At 42.1% G+C, this 19,600-nt stretch overlaps 3 protein-coding genes across 3 annotated transcripts; 1 reads left to right on the plus strand and 2 right to left on the minus strand.

The window, feature by feature from the left end:
• Positions 1-1,618: 1,618 nt before the first annotated feature.
• scnm1 (sodium channel modifier 1) lies at positions 1,619-4,581 on the minus strand. Its single transcript, XM_084358471.1, has 8 exons — positions 4,408-4,581; positions 4,140-4,210; positions 3,955-4,043; positions 3,246-3,340; positions 2,703-2,803; positions 2,458-2,597; positions 2,237-2,357; positions 1,619-2,107 (listed from the first exon to the last, which is right to left on the minus strand). Exons 1-8 carry the CDS (start codon positions 4,456-4,458, stop codon positions 1,996-1,998), a joined length of 780 nt encoding a protein of 259 aa, XP_084214597.1. The 5' UTR covers positions 4,459-4,581; the 3' UTR covers positions 1,619-1,995.
• A 240-nt stretch (positions 4,582-4,821) lies between these two features.
• lysmd1 (LysM, putative peptidoglycan-binding, domain containing 1) lies at positions 4,822-8,117 on the plus strand. The gene is made up of 4 exons (XM_084358472.1): positions 4,822-4,943; positions 5,212-5,426; positions 5,933-6,252; positions 7,227-8,117. The coding sequence occupies exons 2-4, from the start codon at positions 5,247-5,249 to the stop codon at positions 7,408-7,410; spliced, it is 684 nt and encodes a 227-aa protein (XP_084214598.1). The 5' UTR covers positions 4,822-4,943; positions 5,212-5,246; the 3' UTR covers positions 7,411-8,117.
• A 434-nt stretch (positions 8,118-8,551) lies between these two features.
• On the minus strand, positions 8,552-17,284 carry tnfaip8l2b (tumor necrosis factor, alpha-induced protein 8-like 2b). Its single transcript, XM_084358473.1, has 3 exons — positions 16,891-17,284; positions 10,369-10,692; positions 8,552-9,379 (listed from the first exon to the last, which is right to left on the minus strand). The coding sequence occupies exons 2-3, from the start codon at positions 10,684-10,686 to the stop codon at positions 9,137-9,139; spliced, it is 561 nt and encodes a 186-aa protein (XP_084214599.1). The 5' UTR covers positions 10,687-10,692; positions 16,891-17,284; the 3' UTR covers positions 8,552-9,136.
• Between the last annotated feature and the right edge of the window lie 2,316 nt (positions 17,285-19,600).

Consider the following 19,600-nt stretch of genomic DNA (forward strand, 5'->3'; position numbering starts at 1 on the left):
AGGGTTGCACCCGTGTGCACCCGCAGAGATTTATGAACAGAAACAGCTGCTAACCTCTGAGGATTTTGACAGCATTGCCGGGGTTCCTGCTCTGCCTCCTCCTCGATTCTTCAACCTGCGTCCTTTTTTCTTTTAAAGGGCTCTGACTTAATGTCAAGTCTGACAAGAGCATAAAGTATTACGCCAAAAAAACCTGATTCTTTAGATTTCTCAAATGTCACATTTTAAAGGCGCACAGGCTTCGCTGACATTTGGCATCTTGAAATGATTTAAAGTTGCCTTGACGCGATCTATTCAGAGTGTTTCTCTTCCCTTTGATCGCCGTTTCACAGTAAAACACAGGTGTATTTTTGGATTGTACTGCTCGGTGCCATGAATGCTGTGACAGACGTATTTACCATATTGTGTTTCAGTTGTTTGTTATTTTTTGCATCAGAGGATTGTGCAAGTTGTCAAGTTGTGAAATTGCAGACATGATATTAAAGGTCACCAGAATTCAGAAAACAAAGACTTGTGTCCAAAAAGCATTTTACATGTCGCGCTGCCAAGTCTCCCAACTATCTTCAACACATCGAGTGCCTCCCCGTGTGTTTGTGATGCTCCGAGCTCCAAAATAATGAAGTGAGCGTGCCACATATTAGCGGTGTCATCAGAAACTAGCTCATGTTAAGTCCCTGTGCCCCCTCCCACTGACCCCGACAGTGTTATCCAATTTATACCAACTGTGCTGAACGAACACACTGTGGAGAACGCTAACCGGTGGCTTCACTACCCAGATTAGCACCAGTGCAGCCTTATCTGCTGCTGATTTATAGCAAAGCTGACTGAGGATTAGTCCGACCGGCGAGGAGATGGAACTCAATTGAAAGGAGTAAAATAGACAACAAAGGCTGATGGAAATAGTCTCAGTCATTCTGTAGGTTACAAGTGTTTGTTCAGCTTTCAGTGCTGCTCTTCTGACACTGAAGGGAGCCATGGACCAGACATGAGGCTGATGTCAGTGGAGATAACTGTTTGTGATGCTGTTTAAAACTCACCACAATTAACTGATGAGATCTGGTAACATGGACATATCTCTATAAGAAGCAATCACAGTTTGAAGACTAGATTTCAGGCTGCAAATGGATTTCAGATGTCATTTCAATCTGCTGTGCTTGCAGAAAGCCGTTTTAACACTTAACATTGTGAAAGAGTCTATTTTAACCCAAACTATGATATTTTCCTAAACCTAGCCAAGAAGTTCTGGTCCCTAAACTTAACCGAGTCTTGTGTGTACTTTATCGGTATGTATTTGATGCCACTTGATCCTAAAGTTGTTCTGCCAGGAAGAGTTTTCTGCCAGAAATCCCTGAAGGTGAACTTCGGTACAGTCTGTGATTATAACTGACACCGGTGCAGTGCCCGTTCAAAACATGCTGTGAGGCACAGACTATCTGGGAATGTGAGATCCAGTCTTATCCCTCCTGAAATGCTCAGAGTCATCAGGGCCGGTTCAATGATATCAAAAGTAATTATAAACTAGAATTATCCTTTAATGTCCTCCAGACATGAGGAGAAAACCAATGAAAGAAAGAAAAGAAAGACAACTCTTGAAATCAACAACTCTCAAAAATGGTACTCTCTCTTGAAATCTTTATGTTTTAAAGTCTGGCTGATGTGGTTCCAACATTTTCAGGAAGTTAAAGTGAAATGAATTTGATACAAAAAATACAAACACATGATATAAAGTCACATTTTTCATTAAATTAAAGCACTGACAGTTGCAGCTGATGACCTGGTAACTAACAATCATCTTTAACAACTGAAGAGTCCGACAGTGACATGAGCGCTGTAGAATCAGCACAGGAAAAACATGTAATTTGGCGAAAGGTTGATGCATCTGTTTAAGAAAAGTCTTTGCACGTGGGGCTCCGTCTGTTTCAAACAGCAACGTGACTTCTGAATGTACCACTGTGGTACAAGTTAATCCGTGTTTTCCCACAGTTCTTAGTTTTCTCAGTGACTTGCAGGTTGGGGGGCAGGTGAAGGAGGCTCCTCCTCATCGGAATCAAACTCCACATTCTCGTCTTTGACCCACTGGCCGCTCCGGTCTTGCAACCAGCCCTGACTAAGAAACAGAAAAAGATGAAGCGCAGTGTAAAGCACGAGGCCGGCACAGTCGAATATACAGAACTGACTTCTAGTTGGGGAAAGCGAAACTTCAGCCAGTTCCGGCGAAAATAAAAAAGTTCTGCACCTTTTCAGTTTGAGGTAGTGCTCCAGCTCGCTCCTCCTCTGGGCTGTTAGAGGCTCTGCTTCCTGTTTCACTGCAGCCTGGGATCCTGTTATATCCTCAGATGAATGTGATCCTTTATTGGCTACAGAAGACAAAACGTCTTGTTAAAAACATGTCCACACTTAAAGCACGATCAGGCCTGGGTTTTCTTCAGCACAAATCTTTCCTACGACAGACTTTACCTGCTGTGCAGCCACTGGAACTGCTTTGTGACATATTGTTTGAAACTTCAGTTTTCTGACAGGCTTTTTCTTGTTCAGATGCTGCTTTGCTGGAAGTGTTGTCAATGGGATCTGAGCTGATGCTCTGGTGTCCTTTTGTACTAAAAGTAATTACAAATTTATATTTAAAATTATGTTTTTCATTATTTTATTATTATTTTAAATATATACTGGAATTTATATATCAAAATATCCATCTCACTCACCTGGTTATTCTATGGCAGCTGTTGTATGGTACAGTCTTCAATAAAGCATGATGTGTAAGCTTCCTCGTCTGTTCCAGTAAAGGGGCTGAGCAGGAGGGTTCCTTAAAACACAACGAAACACTGCATGAATTGCAGAAGTGTCTCTCAAAGGATACTGAGAGCGCACTCAGAAGCTGACCCTTCTAAATGCTCTGTCAAGTGTTGTTTATCTTTTCCACAACAGCCAACAACTTGAAATTGATTTGGCAGGATGTCATTTGTCAGGGTCAGATGGAAGTCACAAGGCCACACGATGCATTTGACAGAAGACAACAACATGGACCAACAGCCTCAGCCAGTCAAGAGAAAGACTGTTCAGCTCATGTTGTTATTCTCGAGTGATGATGATTCATTGACCTTCTGCCTGTTGAAAGATCCAGCTGACTCGTGTCTGCTGATCTGAACTCCAGAAACATCTTTTCTGTACAACTATCAGGAGATTCTGGAGAGTTTGCTTCGGAGACGACTGAACAGAAGCTTGTCAGAGTTCACACAGTTACCAACCTGTCTTTTGTCTTCAGTCTGGACGTAGTTCTCATGTCGTCTTTTCGTTATTTCATTCTTCAGTCGTGCTTTCTTCCCATAGAATCCTTTTAATCCTGCAGAAATGCAACATAAAACAGAACAAAGGTTATTTTCTTAGCAATTAATAATTACTTTAAGATGTTACTATCTGGGGTTGGACTATACAACAATATATAACAAGAGACAATATAAATGTCACCATAAGAAAAGGGTATGTCATTTATACCACAGTACCCCTTCAACATCTGTGGTTATATTATGCCACCGTGAGGCAATGGTGCAAATACAAAAACTTGGCAGCTTCATGGCACTATTATAATTTTATACGATTTTGGCATAAGTGAGATGAGTGACTTGACTTGTCAGGAATTTAATTTAACTGCTAAATTTGACAAAAACAGACCAGCGTCTTCAGTTTCCAATAAAATACTACATGATGTTCAGCAACAGAAAACTGAAATGTCATACCCTGATAGAGGATTTTCAGCCATATCACCTACTTCTAGGTTTAGAAATGTTTTGCAATGTAATAACATTTTTTAAATCAGCTATCACATTAATTCACAGATGCATGTTTGTCACTATGGTCCTCTTACTTCCCAAAAATCATACGAGGATATTTCATGAAGTAAAAGTGTTGGATAATCTTAGGAAAGAGGACATCACTGCCCGAACAGACACGCCTCACCTTCTAGGTGCCTTTTCCCCTTTCTGTGGACTGTCAGCATGTCAACGGTATCAAACACAGGGCGGTAGGAGCACACAAGGCAAGTGTATCTGGAAAACAGATTGAACAGGTTGAATTTCACCTTCATGTCATCCATTACTATCTTTTCTTTCCCTAACTTATCATTGTTGTGAAGTTCATTTCACCTTCCATTTTTCATCAGCGCTGCTTCATCCTCCGGGATAAAGTTAGACAGGAGATCCGCCACGCGACGTTTCTGAAACACAAGACAGCAATAAAAAAGAGTGGTTAATTAACATGTTTCTTATTTTGCTAGTTTTGAAGATGCATCTCTGAACGCTACAGCTAATACAGTTAGCTAGCAACGTTAGTTAGCAGGATGCTAACCATAACAACATAACATCTCAGCTTAAGTCTCTCAAGCAAAGCCAAAATAAATACTGCTACTGTTACCTTCAGGATGTTCAGCTGACTCTTGTCATCACCTTCCCTTTTAAAGGACATAATTATTACGGTTGGTGACCAGAAAGCAGATGTAAGTGACAGGTTAGCTAACTAGCGTTAGCTACCTCACGACAGCGACAAGCCTGATAGCAATGTTGCGTTCGAAGTCAACGGGGGGAATGGGAATAACAAGTTTTCTATTTGAAAATACCGGTCTGCTTCTTTTTAGGCGGTTCGTTGTTTTCAACAGAGAGTTTATCAATGGCCCCGTTTCTGTTATAGTGACCATACAGCCATTATAACGTCATCACAAGGCATCCACAAAAGATTTCTTCTGTTTCTATACAAAGACTGTAATATTACTAAACATGTCTAGTATTTTCCAATCGCATTGAATGCAGCATCGGTGACGGATCATGGGACCGGTCATGCAACGCGGCAGTCATGGCAACATATGGCAGCAGACAGCTGACTGCAGGAAGCATGAAAACATTAACTTTAACAACTTTCTCAGCAACTTTTCAGGTGTTTGTTTGAAAACTAAGGTAGGTTAAACTTATAGTTAAGTATGTGAAGTTACTGTAATCAGCTGTGGTAGCAGTTCAACAGGTGACTGAAGCGAAATGCAGTCACAACTTGACACTCGTTAAAAGGGATGAGCGTCAACGTTAATTAGCTAAGCTAGCAGGCTAACTAAGCTGCTAGTTTGTTTAACGTTACTCTGACGCATATGTAGGCAAAATAAACTGTATTCTCATGATGTGGACAACGTGAACGTGTGCTGGTAAACGTAATCTGCCACCGTTTGCTCAGTTGCCAACTTAACGAAGCTAAAGTGGTTCACGACCATGTCCGGGGAGCGAGCGCCTTTGCCAGCCGGGAGTAACGGCCTACTCCGGGGAAGCCGTACGAGGTCTTACGGAAGTCTGGTTCGGTCTCCGCTGTCTCCGGTTCGACAGAGACGCATTGAACACAAAATTCAGCCAGGAGAAACACTACAAGGCCTGGCCCTGAAGTACGGAGTGTCTGTAAGTATTACTTACTACTGAAACGTCCTGTTTCTGTCCTGTTTGTTCCTTTAGCAATTCATTGTAAGCATATTGGAAATAGTTCATACTGTGATAGCATGCCTCCCCATGTAATATACAATATAAACTTATGTAATGTAATTTGCTTTAAACAGTATGTTTTTTAGTGTTATATTTTATCTTGGCTCTTACATTCCTTCACTATTTTGAACTGTAATAACAGACTTTTAGTAACTTCATGGTCAAGTGAATTAAAGCTGATAATGAACCATGAACCCTGGCATGTGTAAAATGGTGCTAAATCTTTAAAAGGAAAAATCTTGGTTCGATTAGATTACTAATTCAGTTGTTACCAGTTTGTGTGCTGAGTAAGAGCGTCCGCCTTAAATATCCATAGTAGAATAAAGCAAAAAATGTCAACCAACTTTGTATAATACAGCCAGACAAACTATATCAAGTTTAAAATCAGTTTTGCAAAAGGCTGACAAGAACATCTTCTCTCACAGATGGAGCAAATCAAAAGAGCAAACAGGATGTACACCAACGACTCCATATTCCTCAAGAAGTCCTTGTCCATCCCGGTGCTGTCAGACTTGGACCAGTGTGTAAATGGGTTGGATTTGAATGTAGAGGACAGTGAAAAAGACAATGCTGGCCGTGGTTCGGCTCAGAACGGGCACACAGGGAGCTCCTCTGAGGAGAAGCAGGATGATGGCAGTGAAAGTGTGTCGGACCTCACTCCGTTGGATTTTCTGAAAAGGTTGGATGGCTTGATAAGTCAGTCCAAGCAGGCTGCCGTCAAAGGATGCCAGGACGCGGAGAGAAGGTATGTCTGTGTGGCTTGTCGCTGCTTGCTCGTGTTTGTTCAGACACAGTCATGCTCCGTGTTTGTGGTGTGACAGAGGCCTCAAGTCCTGCCATCTTAGCTGCGTCTGTGCTGAAGGTTGGCAGTCCAACAGAAGTTGTTTATTTTGTTGACGACCCCAAAGACCAACCTGTTGGTGTTACTCTAGAGCTCGACAATGACCACTTTTTTAATGACTCTGGTTCTGGAAGTTAAGTTTTCCCATTCATTCACTCCATACTTAATCCTAAGCTAAACAACTATGAGATGAATGTTACCTTAAAACATTTGATTCAGAGCAAAAAAAAAAGGGGGAACATGGAAAAAAAGGCCAAGGTGCAATTTGACCCTTTAGCAACAACTTCCCCCTCACCAACACAATTAAAGTTAAAGTACCAGTATTTGAGGTACTTTTCACTCTTTTTTTTATCTCTAAAAAAATGAAGCATGTCTGAAATCATGGGTGGTTGGTGGTAGACATACAGTAACTGACTTTCATGAATGTGGTAAACATTTCTGTGGTAACAGCAAGCTCAACCAATTAGGGACGTCGTTGTTGAACTGGATTATGGGTAGTGTGGTTCTTTAAGGACGTCATCTCGGACTTTGGGAAACACTGATCAACATTTTTCAACATTTTCTTAGATGTTATATACCAAGCAACCAGCTGATTAATAAAGAAAACAGTCAAGGTGAAAGTAAACCATCTCCCTGGTCTCATCATTCATGTAACACCAAACGTTGCAATTAAGAATAAGATAATCAAAATGTGTTAGTTTCAAATAAATGTAATTCATAGGCGACCTGTTTGATATTCTATCAGGACTCATACTCTCTTAGCAAGAGGTGGTCTGTCAGAGATCACTGAATGCTGCCAGAGATGAATGCAGGCTGATTGTGGGACTCTGCGGCTGGATCAGACTTACTGTATCTTTTCATCTGTTTATTTCTCACAGGGTTGCCGCCCTAGAAGCAGCTTGCCTCGGCAGGACATCAGAGTGGCGGCCACTCACAAGGTCACAGAGTGCCACTTCATCTTCCACAATGCAGCAGCAGGCACCACATGGAGCAGTACCCCTAACTATCACCAAACTCACTAAGAAACTGAGAGACAGGGAAGATGAGATCTTCCAGCTGTGACCTATCGTTTCTGCTGTCTCACTGTGATCATTGAGGAAACTCTTGGCAGAGAGCTGCAGGGTTTGGCCTTCAGGATAAAAGAGCATTACAGATAAAGGAATAGATCTCCAGTGATACTCCTGCTGCTGTATGGACTTGGAGCTTGAAAGTTATTACTTTTTTTTAAATTGCCATTTAATATAGATGGGAAGTTACACCGTCATGTGTCAGGTTTTTAAAAAGAATTATTGCACTTGTGTAGCCTTTTTATTTATTTGTCGAAACAAACTGTAGATTTTGAAAAGCTCCATATTCTCACACAGCTGTGTTTAGCTTGTTTTCACAAGCAGGAAATAAGAGCGTGAACTGTTATAAATGAGAATTTGCGGTCACATGTTGGTTCAGTCATGTGACTCTTCATATGGTGGTTCAACATGTGGTTTGTGTGTAATGCTACCTCACAGCCTGCTAATGCAAAGTTAGACAAGCTTTCTCACTAAACCCTTTTAGCTACGGTATGTTCAGTATGAAATCACCCTGAAGTTGATCTGACACTGCTGAAGAATTTAATCTTTAATGTAGCCAAAGTTTAAGAAAGAGCCTTTTAAAATATATATTGACAGCACTCTTTTATTGTTTGTAATGGGCATATTTTTTTTATTTCAGAAGTTTTGTGTAGCTCATTTTAGAATAATGATAATAATAAAAAAAAAAAGTCTGTTCAGTCATCCAGTTCAGGTCTGTATATATGTATTCGTCTTGAAGGTTGAGCTCTCTTGGTCCTCATAACAGCTCCTCCAGAAACTGTTGACTCTCATTAGCACTTAATCTTTAAACATCTTTCAGTAATTTTATAGATCAATTGACTTTTCTCCAAGAAAATATTAGCAAATCATTAGCTAAATTACAATGTTTGACTCCTATATAAGATGAGTGTCCAGCCAGGGCTTGATTTTTCCTTTGTCTGTTGATGTCCCGTGTCTTTTGTCATGTAAAACCAAAGAATAACACCAGTGATCCAATCTTTAGAAAAACATGAATTACAGGATTAGCATTGAAGCTCGAGCAGTCAACACCATTTAAGCGTCAGTCTTTTTGTTCATGCTCCTAAACATGTTTTGAAGCTGAGACTACAAAGTGTTGTGTGAGTAATTGTCCACTGTGGGGTCATTTGCTTTATTATTGGCTGCATTGTCTTCCAGACGCCTCAGTAAATACAGCACGTTGAGTTGCTGAGGCGTCATCTTGACCACCAGATGGCAGCGCTTTATTACAGTGGTATTGTTCCCCGTCTGTTCTCATGATGCAATCTGTCCACCTGTTTCAACTCCTCCTCTTCACAATACATAACATCAGTAGCTCTGAATTAAACATGTCAAGGTCTCAAATATTAAACAATTGAAATTTAATCATCTAATAAAACAGCTGATAGTATAAACCAGTTTATATTCAAGTTTGGGTGGTGTGAACGTTGTCTGAATAGACAAGTATATATCACAATTTAACATCATATATATATATATATCACCTCTAAACATTAAAAACTCGAGCAAATGACTCAACCAACTTTTTTTTTATCCCACATATTCTTTGAGAACGACGGGGCGGCAGTTTTGTTCTCAAATCACTTGTCTTACGTTGCCAGTCCTCGGCAGCAGTGAGACCAATTTTGTCCACCAGTTATGAGTCTCAAGTGAGTCTGGCTGTAGCTCTCCCAGTGTCTGACTCGCGTTTCATTGTTTCTATGTCATATTGTCCCGTCCTCGACCAGTTTGTTGAGTCCTTTGCAGATCTTGGTGAGGTTGGGTCTGAAGGGGCCACTGGGGTCGTACAGTTTGGCAAGGAGGTCCGGGTTGGAGTAATGGTTGAAGACGTGGTTGATGCGACCGTGGGATTTAGGGGTGAGGTGGGTGTTGACCAGCTTTAGCAGCAGATCCCTGCTGCTAGTCAGGAGCTCCTCCATTACTTCCTTGTCAAAGGTGAAGTCCACCTGCAGCAGGTAGGAGAAATAAAGAATGTTATTACTGTGAGGGAGCATCTCTATTTTTGGCAAAAGACAAAATCTAATAGGGGATTTTCGGTTTGAGATCTTTATATGGAATTAGGAAAGTTTGGTGTAAGAAAAAAGTTTTGTAGTCCACAGGACGCTTCAGGAACTTCACAGCAAAACAGCGTTACAGCATTTTCCTAAACAACTCAAGTAGCTGGGGACTGTTTTTTCGTTCCCATCTACTTCAGTTTGGGAGAATGCTTCCATTGATGTGTTGAATATACAATGAATGAATATTCATTTTTGGGTGAACTTGTCCTTTAAATGATGCTGTACGGTTCCTAGAGGTTTTAATTTCTCAGAGAGATGAAAACAAGTTGATTTAAGGTCGCTGAGTGTGTAGTTGAACTAGAATAGAGCCTAAAAATGCTTCATACAATTTTGAGCCACCTGTATCAACTAATGACCAGTGATGGTACGTACGTTAACTGAAGGGCTGTAATTAAGTACAATTTTGAGGTATTTTACTAAGTATTTCTGTTTTCTGCTACAGTTTGGAGGAAAACATTGTACTTTTAACCCCTCGACATTTATTTGATAACTTACGCTACTAGTTACTGTGCAGATTACATGTTGCACCAGAGCCAGTAGTAGCAGTTTTTAATTAATTCATGGGCAATTGGATTAAAAGAAAAAAAAGACTCTGATACTACTTTGATACTTAAGTACATTTAAATTCAGATACTTTTCCTCAAGTACTATTCGTATGACTTTTGTGTACACTGCTTATGACTAGAATACAGCGTAGAATAACAATATAGTTGTGGTGTTTTTTATGTCAACCACGTTTTAATGAACTTAATCGAACATTTTGTTCCTCAACAGTTATTTTGCTGGTGTCTTGATTTGCTAGTTAACTGATTTATCTCTGATAAAATGGAAATACTCTTGAAAGAGAAACAGTTAACGGTTGATATGTCATTACGTACCTCGTAGAAGCTGATAGCCGTCATGGCCCCCATGTGCAGCTTCTTCTTGAAGTCTGTGGCCACTCCCAGCTCTTCTGTGCTGAAACGGTTGTTCCTGAACAGCACGCCAATCTTCACGGCGATCTTGACCAGGTCTTTGATCACCTTCTGGGCCTCTGCTTTGTTACCCGAGAAGCCTTTGGAGACGTGGTACAGTTCATCCAGGATCTCGCTGGTGGTGTCGTCAATGAACATTTGGACGGAAGCCTTGGTGGCCATCTTGCTGAGGATCTTCTTCTGCGCCCTCAAGGCCAAGTCCTTTGAGCTGAAGGATTCCATGGTTGCCTGAATTGTTGGGGAGAAGGAAAAAGTATTTTTGATTTTAATAGTGATTTTGACGAATAAAAAACATTTCACTGCTCACACAATTTTCAATTTGTGCCCAGAGATGGACCGTTTAGTGCTTGAACCTGCCACTGACAGCTATGGGTGTGGTTTTTATGTTACGACCAGCGAGAGGAGCGACCGTTTGTTCGAAAGCAATGATTGGGACTCCTAAAAAGATTTGCATGGCTGCGACTGAATTAGTTATGTCAGAACTGGATGAAGCTATGAAGGCTTTCCACGATGGAAAAGATGCTTTTGTTCTTTTCCTGACTCGCTTCGGTTTCATTTACCAACTGGTGCCGCTGGTTGCTCTTTCCTTCTACGTCAAATGGTTAATTTATCTGCGTGGTTGAAGTTATGTGATGGACTCGGGGTTCATCCTATCACCTGCCGAGTGTTTTTTGAGTGTCTGCCCTTATCCAAACAGTTTGGCAAGGCGACCTACCGGATGGTTCTGTGTAAAAAAAACCATCTGGTGTGGCAGGTTAACACATTAGGACTTCATTCAAAACAACATCATTAAACTGCTCGTAGCACTCCCAGTCAGAGAGGCAAAAGTATTAAACACTTGCAAGCACAGCTTTCTCTGAGTGGATTATTAACTCGGAGGTGCGTGAGAAAATTATTTTTCTGCAGTTGTAAATATTCGCTGACACTATACCTGATACTAGATTATACTCAGTACAGAACAGGAGTAGTTTCACTGTGATCCCTTTTCTTCATCGCATGTATAAAAATACAAAATGTAAGAGGGCCCACTCTACCAAAAATACTGAAGATATTCATAGATGCAGCCTTAAATGAAGAGGAAGACCAACATTTTCACACCTGGTTGCTGCTCAATACTGCCTCAGTGTTTTACTGCCAGACAGCGAGCAGCTTCAGTGGAGTAGTTGGAGGTTAAGTGCCATGTTCAAGGGCCAACTGTTTGTTGTGATTGCGGCTGGGGAGAGCAACACATGTTCGCCTCTCTTATCCAGATTTCACAGATCATCTGGGGATATGAACTGGCGACACTCCAGTCATTAGTTTGAGTCTCTAACCTTCAGATTGCCTCCTATGTCCTCCATGCATGTGACGACACTTTTAAAACATTCAAGCTCAAATAATTATCCATTTATAGACACTTAAAATTCAGTGTCAAATTTGTATCTGGGCTCTTATGTTGTTCGTTCCAGTGTTTGTTTTTGTGTCTGACATGCACATATAAAAGCCAAAAGGGAAAAGGAACCATGGAAGAGACTCCGCAGAGGCTTTTAATTTCTCCACTGAGATTTTAACCACTCCTAGCATCCATCACAGACAACCCCCCAGGGAGGTCATCATCCGCTCGCATACAGCAGGCAATGACACAACTGCAAAATCCCCTGTTTATCTTTGATTGTCAACACAGTTTGGATTAATTCCTTTTTAATTGCACTTAATTCCCCCCCCCCCCCCCTAATCTCTAACATGAAAAACAGGCAGATTTGAGGTGAATCATTCACAGAGGAAAACTAGATTTTATTGAGCTGACGTTCTGATTAAAGAAGCAAACAAAGACTGGGCAAGCAAAATAAGGTTATATTCCCACATCAACAAAACACAGATTGAAAGGATCAGAGTAACACGACTCTCAGAGAAGATAAAGCAAATATGTGTCCTCGTAGAATACGTACGCCTGATAGATAAATCCTAGTTTTATCTTCCAATACCACAAACACACACATAAAGAAAGACTTAAGTTTAATTCTTAAAAGCCACTTCACCTTAATCCAAAGTATTTGCTGTGAGTAAGACGGGATCAACAAAAGGCATTCAGTTCTCTTGCATGCACCAGTGCCTCTGAGACTTCTGCGTATCCTCTCCTACTTCCTGTGATCCATTTATATTCACACATTTATAGACCCGTAGTGTGCGAGCAGGCCTGCAGAAAGATACTAAATATCTTTGTGTGTAATTTTCCACCCTGAACCTTTCTTCTGGCCTGTGTGAACAAGTATCTGAGGGGAGCAGGTAGGCTGCATAGCTGAGGCAGGTCCATGCCTGCTGTTCCCAGATTACATCAGTGATGGGGAAAGAGCTGTAAGTCACCATCCTGAAGCTCAGTGGCTACCTTAATTACTGGCCTTGGGTCTCGAACGACAGCTGATCTGTCACTGAAACATGCATTAAACAGGATTTTTTGCCAATTGTCAGTCAGCTTTGTATCACTACAGTGTTGGTGGTACATCCAACTGAACAATGGTAAACATCTCTCCCTTTTGCCTGCAGCCAGTCACTCACTCATCTGCTACAAAAAATCTGTCATGGGCTGTTTTATCAACTACAGACTACACACTTCTGCATTTTTGTATCCGTGGACGTAAGGAGCACAGTTAGATCGTGTCTCACTAAACTCTCTAAAACAGTCTGAACTAGGCAGTGCTGATATACTACAGACCACGATTCTGTGACTACGCTGCCTGTTTCTCATCTAAAATGTTATTTTTGCATACTGTTTAGCGGCAGTGGCACATTTCTGTGAACAGGAAGTTGCACCATGTTGATCCTGTATTGTGAAAACAGAAAAAAGATCACAGATCACACACTGTGATATCCTTCAGTGCTGCTTAAAGATTAGCCATAATAATTCATCCTGTTAAGTGTCTCTGATGTATTTTAGTGTACTCTTTAGCTGTAGTGTGATATTAATTGTCATCAGGTGGCAGAAGTGTGTAGTAACAGTACAAATACTTCACTGTACTTAAGTAGATTATTCAGGTACCTTTACTTGAGTGTTTACAACTTTTTTACTTTTCCTCCCCACATTTGAACACAAATATCTGTATTTTCATCTCCTTACATTTTCAAAACAAGCTTTTGACTTTAGTTTGAATGCATTTGAGGAGGTATTATCACAAGACTGATTTCAACCTATCAGTGCACATCAGGCTTGGCAGAGAGCGAGATGAGAGGATGTTAAAGATGGAAACAGAATTTCTTTGCTGTGCTCGGGACGCTTTACCAACCCAAAATGTGGCTATTTGATGTTCTGTGAATGAGACTCAACAATCAACTATCTTTGTGGTGTGTTCAGGAACAGCTGGGACAAATCCTACTGACTCTACCTTTTAAGTTTAATAGTCATTATATTAACATGACCTTAGGGTCAGTTAGCTTTGCACAGAAATGGCTGATAGAAATCTCCCTTTTACTTTGATACTTTGAGTGAATTTCAGAGCCTCTGCTTTCTTACTTTTACACGAGTAACAAAGTTGAATCAGTACCTCGAGTCTTTTTTTGCACAAGTATCTGTACTTCTACTTGAACAGAGAAGGTGTGTACTTTTAGCACCTCTGCCAGCTGGCCGCCTTTTGGGTGTTTCCTGTTTCAAAACGGATGATGAGCGTAAACCACGCACCGTGTAACTCACCTATCAGCGGGACTGTTGACTGGCCCGGTGTGGCACAGTACACTGTGGTTGTTGTAGGTTTTTGAGCAAATGGGAACACCACAACCCTTTTATCTCTGCTTCCTCTGTGTATTTCGACTGCTTAACCAGCCCATTTTTATTCACAGGCCATCTCTCCAGTGGCGAAATACTTCTTAAAGTACAGTGTGTTGTCTGGAAGCTGTCGGTTGAATGACTGCCTGATGGCTGCTTTAATGTTTGTGCATGGTAGACGGCATTATTCAAACGATGACATTCTCGCCTAACTCCGGCGATGCACAGTCAGCGGCAAACGACTCCACAACCCGCTAACAAACGCAGAAAGTGATCCAGTCGCATTAACGATCATATCATGCAAATAGGCAGCGCTCACTCCGATTCTCCCCACACCGCAATCCCAGCTGCGACATCCATAATAAGCAAACAGACACTTTTATAGGATTCCTAACGTGGCTCTGTTTTACATGCACGGCCATTCGTTCTGAACAAGTGTCACATTTCTAATAGCTCGCTTTGTTACAAAAGCTTTGGGTTCCCTGTGGGGAATTAAAGAACATTCATTAGATTAATTTCCCTGAACGGTGATAATGGAAGTGGAGCAGCGTGATAGCTATTTCAGATTCATGCTCCAATCTCATTTATTTGCTAAAAAGACTACAGGGATTTGAGGGACATGCACTGTGCGTAGTCATCAGCCAGTATTCCACATAGTGAAATGTAACACCGCAGCTGGAGACGGCTCGCTGCTTGGCTTTTCTGCTGCTTCTACATTGTTTATCTTATGCAGATCTATCAGAGGGGGGGGGGGGGGGGTTGAGGCCCTTTGGAGAGTGTTGAAACATTTCTGTGTTAAAGCAGCACATTGCCATGAAACCACTTTCCTTTAATGGACGTCGTTCGCTCGGTCACATCGAGGACGCTTTGAATGTTGAGCATCAATTTGCTGGTGCAGATGGATTGAAGAGGGCTTTTAAGCATCGGCTCGTGGTTGACATCCACCAGGGAGTGACTGCATTACATGTTCAAGTGTTTGTTTCCCTCCCAAATGCCTGACTGAATAACCAAGCACCTGTGTGTGCTGTGAGGCCTAATACTGTCGGAAGAGCAGAATGAAAAAAGAAAAAAAAACTGCAGAGCAGATGGTCATATTTGGTTTCAGAGTTACTGTAACAGCCAGGCAGCAGGAATCTTTAAACGCTCGGTTAATGGACGGTCGAAGGGAGAGTGCTGATTGGTGCAGCCGTCCAGGCAGGCCGGAGAGGTAAATATTTAGCATTCCTCAGATGACTGCAGCCTCAGTGTTTGTGTACATGCATGAACATGTGTGCATGTGGATGTGCATTTTTGAGTAAAAGTGGTTTCCGGTTGTTTTTGGTACTTTTTGAGTGTGTGTGGGATTATTTTTTACGTGTATTTGTTTTCTCGGGTCCTCGCCCTTTCCAGCACATGTAATAAATCCTCTCTGAGGGCTTAGAGGGGGATTCAGGAAGCCCCCTATTTGACTCAGCTGATCAAAATGCGCCTTGTTCTGTTACTAGAGTGCAGCAGGGCCTCGTTACGGCGAGCTCGACAGATGGACGTCCTCGCTGACTTTCAGCACCGGGCTCGGGGCCGGGTACACCGAGTTGTAGCTGATGGGACTAAGAGGAGGGGGGGGTCAGGTCTCTTTTTTAGCCGCCCGCCAGCCTTTGATCAGGTCGAACAATGAGAACGTTCCAGAAAAGAAAAAGAAAAGCATAGAGGAGCTATATCACTCAATCAGACGGAAACAAGGAGGCTATTGTTGAAAGGTCATCACTGAGCTACACGGTGCTAGAAAAATGTATTTTCTCCTGGTGATGAACCAGAGACGATTTAGCAATAACAGTGTGTCTGTGTACTTCGACAGCAGCTTTCCGTGCCGACTGAGTACCAGGATGAAGTGTCACTTCCGCTGTGTGTTTTGAACCAGGGGCACCAGGGCTAAAGGCTCAGTTGTGTATCTCGTGGTGAACTTCTTGTGTAGCGGTAGCATATTAAAGTTTGTCATGATTCATTTGGTTTTATATTTTACTTGCTAATTTCCTTCTTTATTTGACTAATCTTTTGCTTAAACGAAAATTGTAAATTCCTTCCATGAACTTGTTTTAGTAACAGACAAGGAAGCATTTTGAAATCCTCAAAAAGCACATATTGCAATTTTCTTTTTCAACATTGCACAACTCTCCTGAATTGTCGTTGCTCAACCCTACCCGTCCGTCTACAGAGCCTCAAAAGGGAAGCGAAACAGGCGACAGTTGGCGAAACAACCGGCTGCCATCGGCAGAGGGCCCACAGGTTGCGTTTGTCCCTCGTATCTGCACCGCAACGTTGGTGACATCTTTTTTACTGTCTCTGACCCAACGTGCTTCAAATCAAAGTAGGCCAGTGAAGGAGGGAAAAGTCCACTGCCTTGAGATTTGAGTTGAGCAACTCCCAGAGCGCGCAAACATAAAGCGTGAGCTCCACATCTGTTCGTGTCACACTGTACTTGTTCCAGCATGACTGTGAGTGTACATGCATGTCTCCCAGCCTCGCGCTTAAGATGGGGAAGTGAGAGAAGTCACATAATTTTCTGCTCCAATCTTCCCTCCACTTCTTCTGGCTGTCAACGATTGAATGTGCTTAATTTTACCCAAGAACCAAAAACTCTAATAATCTGGGCCTAGAGATTTATGTTTTACTTTTTATCTTACTGATACATGAACGCGGCAGAAGTGTCTTACCTGAGTGTGTGTGCTGTGAGTCCCCCTCCCTCCTGGTCTGTGTCAGATATCTCTCTCTCTGTCCCTCCGCTCTGTGCCTCAGGTTGACAGCACAGGCTGGTTGATTTAATGAGATCCCTTCATCTTCACCAGAGCAGAGCCAAAAAAACCACAAAAAACAGCCCTCCTGCAGCGCTACTGTCACTGCTGCCACCCTATCTTAAGATAGTGTTGAGTTGTACTTCCTTGAGGAACTAAATTGCTAGACACACCCCTCAGCGTGCGAGTGTGTGTCTCTCTCTCTCTCTTTCACTCTCTCTCTCGCTCTCAAGCCGTTTCCCTCTGAAATTCAAACTCTTTGAAAAACTGCTGTGTTTTCTCCCTCCTGCCCCGGCTCATCACACCTTGGCACTCTCTCTGAATCTGTCCGTCTCACCCCCCCCCACCCCTCTGCTCGTCTCTGTACTGCTGACGTTGTGCCTCTGCTTGTTCTGACAAGTGAAAACCCCAGAAAGAATTTAGCAATAAGCCCCAGTGATGCAGCCATTTGAAAAGGGAGTGGCTTAACCCCTTTTTTTTTGTGTGTTCACCTTCGCTGGAATGTGGCTCCTGTCAGTGTCGCTGAGCACCATGTCCACTCCCTGTGTGTGTGTGTGTGTGTGTGTGTGTCGCTTGTTCAAGGTAAAATCAAAACAATGAGTAGCCATGAGTGTGTCGCAGTCCCACGTACACACACACACACGTGCACATAGCCACAGCAACTCAACACAACTTGTGGTACTTCTGATACAAAGCTTATGGACAAGACACCGTCACAACATTATAAAAACGTATACAGTTTGTGTGTCACCGGCCTCTTATATTAGCTTGAAGCACCATGTTTTGTTGTCCTTCTGTTGGTTTAAAGGGGCGCTGTGTAGTTAGGAAGAGGAAATTCAAACTTAGTATATGAATATTTACAATAATAATGAGGTAATAATACAAAGTAATACATAGCTGAATAAACAAGCAAGGTCCCCAGAACACTGTCTGAAGCTAGAAAGGTGGCAGGGTCCGCCACATATAAACAAAGTGAAACAGTGTGAAACTGTGTTGTCATGAAAACAAACACAGTTTGTTTATTCATAAAAATAAGTCAATGAAGATCTTTCTCTTCTGATTAAGACTTCTTCTCCAAAACCTACATAGTGCACCTTTCATACGGTTAAATCAGGAACAAATAACAAAGCTATTTTTGAAAATATAACGCAATGACATGTACATGCACTTTGTCACATTTTTGTCTCTGACTGATTTTCATTTCTCTTTTTCACGAGTGATTAAATGTTATCAGCTTTCTGTTTCTCTGACACTTCAGATTAATATGTTGCCGCTGTTAAGTTTAACTCCTGGAGTGATTATATTTTATTCAAATGTGTCTTTTGAAGTTGAAATTACAAATGAACTCCGGCTGAACTTGAACTAACTGCAGATAAAACGACCCACTTGGCTGAATCTGGCACACTGACATCATCACGATGTTAATGAGCGCACTTTGTCCCTGATAATTAATCCTGGTGAAAAACACACTTCATAAGGTAATTCCCCTCAGAGTGGTGAGTTTAATTGTAGTCACAGCGCACGCTAATAAAATCTGAAAGGCTGATATCACTCTTATGAATGAAGCTTTGTTTGAGCCGGTGGCCATAAAAACTTGTCGACCTATGGAAGTCTTACTTAAGGGAGTGAAATGCAAATACAGATGGGGGTAATGCAGGATATAACCCAGAGAAACCAGTATTGAGCTTGGTATTGTTCAATCAGTGTTGGCAGCTACAGCAAACACGTCCGACATGAGTTCAACGATTCATTTAGAATCAGGAAGTGTCCCCTGTTTGTTTATCTTTGGGTTGATCTGAATGGCAACCAGCTGTGCTGAAGTGCTGTTGGCTGCAGCCCAGGCCATTCAAAACGAATCGTCCAATGAACTCTCGCAAATGTTAATTGTTGTCAGATGTCGGGGGTTAAAGGTGACGCTGAGCCCCAGCTGGACTGCGAGGAGAAGAACCCCGGACAGGATACCAGGCCCACCGGTGTGCGGCGTGGGCCCCAAACACACCTGCCTCTTTGTTTTGCCTCCCACTCGGCCACTTCTGCAAAGAAATTACCTCGCGCAGAGTCATGGTAAAAGTTTGCAACTGCAGAAATGAGGTCTGTCACCGTGGCAACAGACAGGAAGTAGTGCTTAAGCGGTTTCCTGATGGCTTCCTCTTTATCGTGTAATGACATCTCACAAGGAAACATCAGCGGGGAGTTGAATATCTCTCTGTATATGTGCGAGTGTGCACGCTCGCTTGTGTTTGTGCTCGTGTGTACATCACACTCGCCCTGAAACGAGCTCTCACCTTCGTACTGTACACAGCTTACACTGCTCGCCTCTTTTGGTTATGAGATAATAAGAGCGACTTCAATTATGTCACTTATGTTTCATTAAGAGATCACATGGACCTTCAGCCTCCAACCTTACACACACACACACACACGTACAGTCACTCGCATAATGGCAGTGTGTTATCACCAGATGACTAAGACAGGAATAACTGACCTCATAACCACGGAGGTCAGGGAATTGCGCCTGAAGATTTGGAGTTTGAATTGGATGGAGGGATTTGGTGAGCTTAGGTGCGTCCTGCGCTCGCGCTGCTTTTCCACTCGGAGTTATAGAATAGATGGTGAACACAGATCAAGATGA

The sequence above is a fragment of the Pagrus pagrus genome (genome assembly GCF_965226575.1).
Source record: "Pagrus pagrus genome assembly, chromosome: 7".
NCBI lineage: Eukaryota > Metazoa > Chordata > Actinopteri > Spariformes > Sparidae > Pagrus > Pagrus pagrus.